We start from the raw sequence: 9,924 nt of genomic DNA, 5'->3' as shown, positions 1-9,924 counted from the left end.
GGCCCGGCTGTGGAGCGGGGCTGGCTGGGGTGTCCCTTCAGGAGGCGCAGAGCCGCGCTGCTGCCATCCCTTCTCCTCTGTTGCCTTTCCCCCTGGCTTTCCCCATGGTGTTGCTGTGAGGCCTGTGCGCTGCCCTGCCTCACCTCACGGCTGGGGTTGGCCCCGATTCCTGTGTCGCTGGGCCTGGCTGTTACAGAGGTCCCGAGCCAGATCTTTAGGCCCCTTCAGCTTTCAGAGGTCCTGGGTGTTATGTCTTGGGTTTGCTTGCTGTTTTTGGAGACTTGAAGTCTGGAAGTGCTTCCTGCTACCAGAGAGGGCTGGTGACACTCTTGTGGGAGGGAGCAGTCAGCTCTGCTGTGGCAGTGGTAGGTGAGGAGGTGGTGTTTGGCTTTTCCCAAATCCAGGAAAATGGCAAGCTGCTAATCTAATATGTAACTTTTGGCCTACTCATCTACCTGGCAGACATACATCTTAACCTGTTTTTCACATCACATCATTTATTTGCTGAATGAAAGGGTGAGGCAGGGACAGGTGTGGTAATGACAGGGTAGCCCAGACTTCATACAAGCCCTGGGGATTTGCATGTAAACAAAGGCCCTCTCATTGCAAAAGGTAAAGAAACACAGATCTTTGCCTTCAGCAGTCACGTACTCAGTGTATGAGCACAGTCAAGTATTGTTCAGTGTTTGCTGAGATACTAGTCTATCCCTCTGTTACTGAGGCCTAAAGCATTCATGTCTGCTGCTAAGGAAAACACATACTGACCAGATCTTGGAGTCCAGGCCAAGAAGAAACCTTACGTAGTGATAGGTAGAAAGCCTGTCTTCAGTAGACACAATTCCTTTAGGACCTGCCCAGACTATATTATCATTAAGGGGCATAAAGAGTAAAATCTGCCTGTCAATTAGCACGACATTATTTTTGTGGCTGTCAGCTCCAGTCACGAAAAGCACTTTGTCTAACCTAAGGCCTGTGTGTGTCCCAGCTGCCAAAAATAAACAACTGAGATAGAAGCTCTCGTGAATGTCTGCAGATGCTTCATGTTCTTATTTCTTAGACTTCGTATTTGCCTGCTTTTCTTGTCTTCTTTAGCTAGAATTCCCTGTTTCTAAGCCAAGCATGAAGGCTTTCTACCACTTGTTCTGTGGAGCAAATTTCATTCTTCTACCTCACAGGGTCTCCACTTTTTTTCAAGTCAGCTGAAAATGTTGTGTTTTTTCTTTGCATATTTCTTGTTGCTATTGTTTCTCCAATTGCATTACTTAAATCTGTCTACATAGAGGGTATAGGAGCTATTTCTGCATTCCTGACTCTCCATCAATGGATGTTTTGGGTGTGCAAACGGTGTGAAAAATTGTATTCTACATTCTGCACTTCTAAAGTCACCCCAAGTGGCATCACTTATAACTAAAACCTCAAAGCAGACAAGCAGCAAATACAGCAGAGGTAATTATAGGACCTCTCTATCAGATAGCAACACTAAATGTCTCTATCTATGAAAATCTGGTAAACAGTTGAGCAACTGGATAGTTATAAAGTGGTGTTTTTCTCTAAATAGATAGGCAGTTAAAAAAACATTCTACCTAGTCATTTATACCATGCCTCCTCTTGAATTTCAATGAATATATATACATAGAACTATTTTTTTTCTGAGGAAATAAAGTCCTATGCTTTGGAGATATGTGAAGAGTCTGTTTGTAGGTGAGATTTTGTTTTCTAGCCTCACCACTTCTTCAAAAAAAGACTGTAATTCACATTTACAAAGAAGACCGGAAGGCAAGCTTTCATGCCTTAAGACTGCATAAAGACTCACTTAGAGGTCTTAAGTGATGTATAGGTTTTCTGATGAACCTTAGCATGGCACTGAATTTCATTGCTGAAAAACTGATCTGTAGAGTGAGTTCAGATCGTGAAGCATTTTCACAGCTGTCTTTTTTTTTTTTTTTTTCAGAGATGAAATGCATATGAAACACCTGTGAACTCTGCACATGGTAGGATGGAGCTCACAGAGTCATTTATCATCACCTGTCCCCAAATTTTTGCTTCAAGTTGCTGTGGAGGAAACCACTTAATATCAAAACCCCTTGACTGACTAGATGTGAGCTTATTAAAGCTTTTGCTCTCCACATACACTCTACAAATACAAGTACACTGAGCAGTAGTCCGTAGCACAATTAATCAATTAATACTGTAACAGGTAGAATTTTCCTGTGTAGAAGTCTGTTAGTATTTGTGTATCTCTCTGTGTAAGTAGTTGTACTGAACTGAATGAGATTTTGTATACATGTGAAATTATCTACACAAGCCAATGTCAAATCCAATAAAAGTAATGAAAACCAGTTTAACTATAAGTAAAAAGAAAATATTTTTCTGTATATTCAGGTGGAAAAAATCTGGTACTAAAGTCTCCCTGCTACCAATTTTGATCATAGCAATTAGAAAAGTTGTCAGTTAAAATGTACACTCTTCAGCTTCAAATAAAAACTTACTATAAAATAATAAAATATTTGGCTTTTATATAAATCCAAGTAAAAACTAAGTATTAATTGGTGGTTTTGTCATTCAAGTTTCAGTGTAATTCACTTCTGCACATTCATGTTGGGCTAAAATCTTAGCAGAAACAATGCAGTCAATCAGCCTTCTGCAAGTCAGAAATCGGATTGAGTGCCACTTAGCCTGTTTGGCCAGGTGAAATCCCAGTTCACATGCACTTAAAAGACTAGGCAACACTTTTCATAAATAGCAAGATTTTTCCAAATGTTGTTCACTAGAAAATCCTGCCTTGATCCCCCCTGAGTGTATTGCATTGTGTCCCTTGCCCTCCCTTGCCCCACTGACATTCGAGTTAGTAGACGGTATTTAAGAATGTAATAGGTAATACCTATTTCTGCTTACTATCTATGTTGTTGAAGCAAAAAAAAAAGTGGATTCAAAATCCGGAAGATGAAGTTACTCAACCAAACAGAAGTTTACTGCAAAAACTGGTCCTCTAAAAGTTGTTACAAAATTCAATACAGTCCGTCCTTTCCAAAACATGTGTGAAGAGGTTGTGAGTAAGAAGGGTTCTTTGCTTGCTATTTTACAGTATTTTAATGAAAGACTCTCAGTAAAAGCCACAAAAGACTACTGGATGCCTTCGTACTAAGGAATTGATTCTGATATCCCAGAGCTCCAGTTTGTTAGTGCCATTTATTCAGCACTGGCAGTCCTGGGAATCACTTAGTCCTGCCAGTTTTACATTGATTTGGGCTGGTGGTGTGTACCTTGCTGCCCCAGGATGCTAGCCAAGCCAGAGTTAAGTGCGTTAGCTGTTTTTCTTCTTCTCTGGGGTAAGATAAATACAGACAAGATACTGGGAGTTAAGGAACCAAATGTACAAATATTCAGATTAGATTTTAGGGATTTCCGATTTTGAGGGCCTTAAAATGAAGTAACGAAAATGAACTCCAGCATTACGTATTGCTTTCAGCTTACAGATCTGACAATCATTGTGGTTTAGAGGGCAGCTTGGATACCTAGGAGTTGCAAAACTGGTAGAAATTCTGATAATCTATCACTTCATAATTTTTATTCTCTGAGCTTCTAATTCTTGCACATAATTTGTAAACTGCTTTTAAAGCAGCTAACCTGCATAAAACCATCAGTGAAAATAGTAAATATCACAGAATTCATCTACTAGCTTGCTAAAATGCAAGATTTATTGGGAGAGGCTGAAAAGGGGGAGCGTTAATTAACTTTCTATATTCTTTTTTTTTTTTTTTTTGCATAAGTCCTTCAGCAGAATTGAGACCATTCTAAAGCTGTATTATTTCCAGTAACAGAAAAGAACACACGAAGACAGGAGAAAAAAAGAGAACTCAACAGACGTGCTAAAAATGAGTGTGTCTGCGCTGCACAGTGCAGTGGCTACAGCATAGCCGCATCCAATTACTTTCTAGTTGTTCCACTTAGCTTTTCTGGGTGCAACCAGACTAGCAAAAATGCTGAAGTTTCTCATTTCAAGCCTTACAAGGACAGACATTTATTCCAGAAAAAACTTAGCTGAAAAAGGTTGGGTGCATATGCCACCAGTACTGTTGGGCCCACATGTGAAAATCTCAGTGGAAAATTAGAAATGCATTCTCATTCAGTCTTTCATTTAGATAATACAAAGTCTCCCTAATTGTTTCTCTGGTGCTTGATTTGTGCTGGAGTAGGACTGTAAGTGTGTTATTCCTTGGGGAAGAGGGATCATCGTGAAAATGAGATGTGAATCTTGTCAGGCTGCCTAGTGTGTATGAAATTTTAACTAGATAAATCCTGGTACAAAGAATTTTGTTAGAACTGCTGAATAATAATTGTAAAAGTTCTGGAAGTTGATTTCTCCTGCTGTGATAGCAATTGTAATGACTCAAGATTAATTTTAGCATTAAAAAAGGAGGTAATTGCAGTGCTTAAAACCCTTAGGCAACTCAGTGGAAACGCTTCAGAAAGGATAATTATACCTGCACGAGGAAGACTATCTGTTTAATAGCATTAACTGGTCCAATTAGGGAGAAGTGGAGGAAGGGCCAATTTGTTACTTCTTTAACTATTCTCTGAAAAAGTGGTTTGTTTTTTCTACAGCTGATTCCCTGAGGTTTATACATTTTAGGGACTATTGGGATGATCTTGTATCTAGTTGTCATTAGGTGCTTAACATCACAGACATGCTGCTGTTTCACCCTCTAAACAAGAAGAGAGGGTGCATTTATGCGGCAGGTGTTTTGTTTCACATCGTTGACCTAATCTGGCCATAATCCCAGTCTAAACAGCCATAAAGAGATTATTCTTAATTGGGGGAAGATGGAACAAGAGGAGGATTTTCTTTGTTGTTCCAGAACAGCAGGTTTGGGCTATTTTACCACTGATAAGAGATAGGGCAGGCTGCAGGCTGGCTGAATACAACATAGGATCTGCTGCCACAAGCCCTCCCTGGGGCTTGCCTGCTCTAACATCAATAGTGATGTGTGCGCCTTTAAGTGTAGGTGTGGGAACGAACGTGTGTGTAGACACACCAGTCATCTGCAAACAAATGCAGGAATTTTGTGTCATGCATTCGAGAATACATATTTGCGTATATAAGCAGGCAAGCTTTACCAAGGGGATAGAGGGAACAGAGTTTGAGAGGGTTTTAATCCTTCCATGGGTCCTTATCTTTCATTTCCTTGCTGTAGTGCTGGCATTGCTTCTGGCACTTCCCTCAGATCTTGAGTTGTTAAAAAAGTTTTAACTAAAAGTTAGAAGCGAAGGCCCAAACCCACTTTGTGCAGTGGCACAAGGCTAGTAGCTCTCTATAGAGAGGGCAGCACTATCCTCTTCAGAGTTGTAGACAGGATTTTTTTCTCTGCCTGCAGTTATTTTGGGCTTTCCAAGGCAGCCCTTCACCAGCTGGAAATGCAGAATATAATTTAGGCAACGGAGAGCACTACCTTCATTAAAGCAAGCATAGCCCCTGTTGTATAATCCAGGCAGGTAACAGCACAAAGGCACTCTTTCATATCAGCTATGGGTTTATTTCTGTGTCCACCCACAGACCGATGCACAGTTATGTATGTATTTATACATACAGAGTATTAAAACAGCATTCCAGAACAAGACAATCCCCTGAATACATTTATGCCAGAGCAGACCCCACGGGAACTGACACAAGATGGATGTTAATCACCTTGTTCAGGGCACTGCTTGAAAGCTGTCAGCCAGTGCTGCCTGGAACATAAAACCACCATCGCTATCACCATGCTGGCTGTACCCACAGAGCCCAGTGCACAGAGTATAAAGCCTAATTACTTAAATACGATGGAAAACACGCCATTAAAAGAGGATGATATAATCAGGAAAAGGATAACTACGAATTTCTAAGTTACAATGAATAATAAAAAGCATTTTAATTTTGCAAAATTTAAAGCTGACAATGAGATAATTTTCTCCTTTTCAGTGAGAACATCAGCAGCTGAACATCATGGGCTGTTACAGTAAAATACTTGACCTACCATGTGCAAAAAAAGATGCCCATATGTAGCCTGAGAGGTGGCATGACTGGGGCAGCAGGAGAGAAAGGAGCACTTTGCTGAGCAATGGGTATGTGTGGTTTATTAAAGTCTGGATCCAACAGTAGCTTTACATAGCTTTATTCAAGTAGAACGATCTAATCCAAAGAGAGGTTCTTCAAGCTCTGCACTGCAATTAATCTTCCCATTCTTTTGATTAATTACAGAGACATACCTTATCACTCCTATTAAATGACCCTAGCGCATTTCCAGTCCCCTAGCAGCATGCAGTCTACTGGTGCTTGATGACTAGCAAGGAAATAACTGTCCACAACACACTATTTTCATGGGGAGTCCTTTAATGATTAATAAAAATACGAATGGCACCACAACAGCTTCTCTTCTCAATCTCAGCTTCTGAAGAGAAAAGCAGGAGCCAAAGAAACTGTTACCTGTTAAAATTTTTTTAAGTCACTTTTGCCTCTGCTAATCAAATTTATGCCCAGATGTTTATATTCTGCTTTAAATCAAAATCTCATAATTTACCTCCAAAATATTTTTTTTCAGTATGACAGAAATGAGAAAAATGCAGTGATTTTAAAAGAATGTTGAAAGTCAGGAGATCCCCAGAAAAGAAGGCACATCTCATGATCTTCTCTGATGGAAGGACAGCACCAATCTCTCAAACACACAGCTTGTATCAGCTCTGCATAAGTTAGGAAAGTGGTTAAGCAGTGGACTTGGAAAATTTTCATTCTGATCCTACATTTCTTTAGCACCGAGGGCAACTCGGCTCCAGATTTTTAATTTAATTAATTTTATAAAAGCCTAATTGCAAAATTGTGTGGAGTTAGGCTGAGTTCTGAATTTTCTTATGACTTGGGAAAATCCAGCCTAGATATTAAATTCTCACCTCATCTTCTATCAGTACTAATGTATATACTTGACCAAAACACAACCAGCAGCTTGGACGTGTTGCCATAAGGCACACAATAAATTATAAGCCTTGCTCCAAAAGCTTCTGAGTATCTTAATACTGCTGATACAGTTGCATATAAATCTTCTTTTGGGGAAACATGATGCATCCGCCTCGTGCTGTGTCCAAATTTTTCCAGCACTTAAGCGAACAAGAATGAGGTTAAATGGAAATGGTGCATGTTGAGCCAGAACATACTGAACAAACACCCCCACTCCCCAAACAGCAAGTCTCTTCCTCTTCTATATAAACAAAGGCAGAAAGAGAATCAAAGCAGCTTCATTTTTTTCCTGGTATCCTATTCATTCAGTAGAATCAGAAATGCATATTTAACAGTTTGTCCCAGAAGTAGTGCATTAATGACTTTTACCAGAATTACAAACTAGTAATGTTGAAACTAATTAACAGAATAAATGAGCTGACCCTGCTGCAGTGCCTGGGTGTAGTGGTCTCATTTTGAACGTAAGCAGATCAGACTGATGGGACTTCAGACATCCATACAGTGTACAGAGAATATAACCGCCAATATTTCAACATTTAACAACTAGCCTTATTTTCTTTAAAAAGTCCTTCATGGTGGATATGACCTCCCAAACAAGGAATGTAGCAGATGAGTAGGTAGCAAAGAAGTCCAGGTCTAGTGTCTTGGCCAAATTCCAACTTCAGTAATTACACTCTGCTCTTAAATTCCCCCCGCAGCTCTACTAGAATAAAGCTCTTTTTCATCTGTCCTGAAGCATTGTGTAGTATTTCTGTGAAGCTGTACAACACTGAAAAATATCTCCTCCCATTAAAATTGCAAGGGGAATTTAGGTAGACAGAAAGCTATTACCAGAGTTTGAATTTGGGCAGAACACCAAGGTTAACTTACACTTGCGCTGGGATCAAGGGATCTTTGCTGACTAGGAGTGTCAGACCCTTGTTAAAGAGCACAAGTGGGAATAACTCACTGCACTGCCTGAATACAAACTCAGAAATTCAGGATCTCTGCACCTGGAAGCAACCACAGGAATGCTTCCTAACAAATGACTCAGTATAAAAGCCTCCGGTGCTATAGAGTATCTTATCAAAACCTTATGTTATTTAGTAATATTTATGAAATTACTTGTTGATTAAGAAGTTCCATCAACTTTTAAAACCCCTCATTTAAAAAAAAAAAAGTCTTTACCAACAGAAAAGCAGCTATATAACCCAATTATGTCAAGGCAAGTATTTGAATTTCAGTAAGTAGATATAACAAGAACCACTCAGAGTATTTAAGCAAGCTGAACCAGATCTGCAGTACTAGTGAAAGCGTTCTGTTACGCTAAATAGACAGCTGTAACAGTTTTCTTAGCCTCTACATTGGGACTCATTTAAAATGTTTAGGTAACTGACTCCTAAATTAGTTTATACCCCAAAAAAGTCATTCTTAGTAAACTAGAATAATTACAACAATCACTGTATAAATTCCTCAAAAAAGGAAAAAACCCTCTCCAAATCCATCCACATCCACCCGAGTCTCTTTGCCATTTGTATCTTGTGCTTTTTTCTTTTTCCTTCCTGTTGTTGCCTTTCTTTTTTCAGCTTGGTGCTCTTATTTCACCCATTTCTTTAATCTCAGCTTTCTCATATTCTCTTGTCCGCAGCCACCTCAGAATAACCAGCACAGCGATGCCCAGGCCAGCAGTCAGTACCACTACTGTCACCACAGCACTGATGCCAGCAACCAGTTGTTTCATGCAAAACTCCGGTGGCTTTTCATCAAGATAGTAAATCCTTATTTTTTCAATATCAAGAGCATGTCCATTGCCAGCAACAGTTAATGTACTGTTAGAATGAAATATGGACTCATCTTTCATATCTTTTTCAAAGTAACAGGCTACATCAGCTGTATCTACATCATACCTAGATTTCTCAGAGCCATTCTGGTTCAGGCAGATTTGGGTAAGTGGGGAATCATACTTAACGGCTGCAATGTACTTGGGGTGCAGTTTGTATCGGCTCTCAAACAGATGTTTCAGGACTTTTGCTACATCAGGAACATCAAGGGCACTGGACCTTTTTTTGTGCTTCAGCTCAATGTAGATCCAGCTTGTTCTAACCAGTTCACCGCAATTCAGGCTTTTGCCACCCTTTTCAGTTCTTCTTACTCCAGCAGTGTTCACACACCAGCACGTATCGGTTTGAGTGCACTGCCTGGCTTTGAAGATACCACTCTCCTCGCAGTCTGGATTGTAAATGCTATCGTTGTCTAACAGCCCACGGGGACGGCCCCGAAAGCGCTTCTCCTTCATGGGGACCATTTCTGCCTTCATCAGCAAGCATTTTGAAGTCAGCATTGAGCAGTCCACCCTGTGATTTGAACCCACCAGCATGCAGGTGCAGTTCCCAAAGGCATCCTGGGCACATACCATCCACTTGTTGGTTGCACAGATAACAGTTCTGTGCTGATGAAGCTACTGCCAGAATCAAACCCAGCAAAAACCCAAACAGAGGCTCCATATTGCAGGTGAAAAGCATGGATGACGTCCCAAGTGATAGCAGACAGTATCTGAAGCTTTAATCCATTCATGGAGTCTACTCGTTTCTAACACGCTGGCATGCTGCTCCATTTATCAAGATTGAAATCAGACCCACTCACCTAACAGGTTCTCCTTCCAAAACAACTGGCATCTCCTACCCAAATGCTAGGCAAGTCAACACACTGCACCTTCATCTGTTCCTTCTCTGGAGGTGGCACCAATGCCTGCCTCCAGCTGCCTGCCATCCCTCTTACTTGAAACAACAGGGAAGAGACAAAAGCCAGCCTGAAGCGCAGCTCCTACCTTGGGCTTCCCTTATGGATTAAAGCACAAGCACCTCGTCCTTTTCCTTCTTTAGACTTTTTATGGACTATGTAAATGCACGTTTAAGGAATTTCTCTCATTTCTGTTGGAAGAAATCCTACTCCTCCACTTC

The 9,924-nt window shown here is 40.5% G+C and overlaps 2 protein-coding genes across 2 annotated transcripts in view; both read right to left on the bottom strand.

Annotated features, from left to right (window-relative positions):
- Positions 1–1,197, bottom strand: part of OMA1 (OMA1 zinc metallopeptidase) — a 23,407-nt gene extending 22,210 nt beyond the window's left edge. The window contains exon 1 of the mRNA XM_035891811.1: positions 144–1,197. The gene's annotated coding sequence lies outside the window, so the exon portion shown is untranslated. The remainder of the gene's footprint in view (positions 1–143) is intronic.
- A 6,241-nt stretch (positions 1,198–7,438) lies between these two features.
- Positions 7,439–9,851, bottom strand: TACSTD2 (tumor associated calcium signal transducer 2). Its single transcript, XM_009636240.2, is given in 2 exon segments — positions 7,439–9,401; positions 9,403–9,851. Coding segments are annotated over 2 exon segments (939 nt in total). The 5' UTR covers positions 9,487–9,851; the 3' UTR covers positions 7,439–8,546.
- Between the last annotated feature and the right edge of the window lie 73 nt (positions 9,852–9,924).

This window comes from Egretta garzetta, unplaced genomic scaffold (genome assembly GCF_000687185.1).
Source record: "Egretta garzetta isolate BGI_Z169 unplaced genomic scaffold, ASM68718v1 scaffold163, whole genome shotgun sequence".
Classification (NCBI taxonomy): domain Eukaryota; kingdom Metazoa; phylum Chordata; class Aves; order Pelecaniformes; family Ardeidae; genus Egretta; species Egretta garzetta.
The sequence above is the reverse complement of the archived record's forward strand: the minus strand, read 5'-3'. Positions and strand labels throughout refer to the sequence as shown.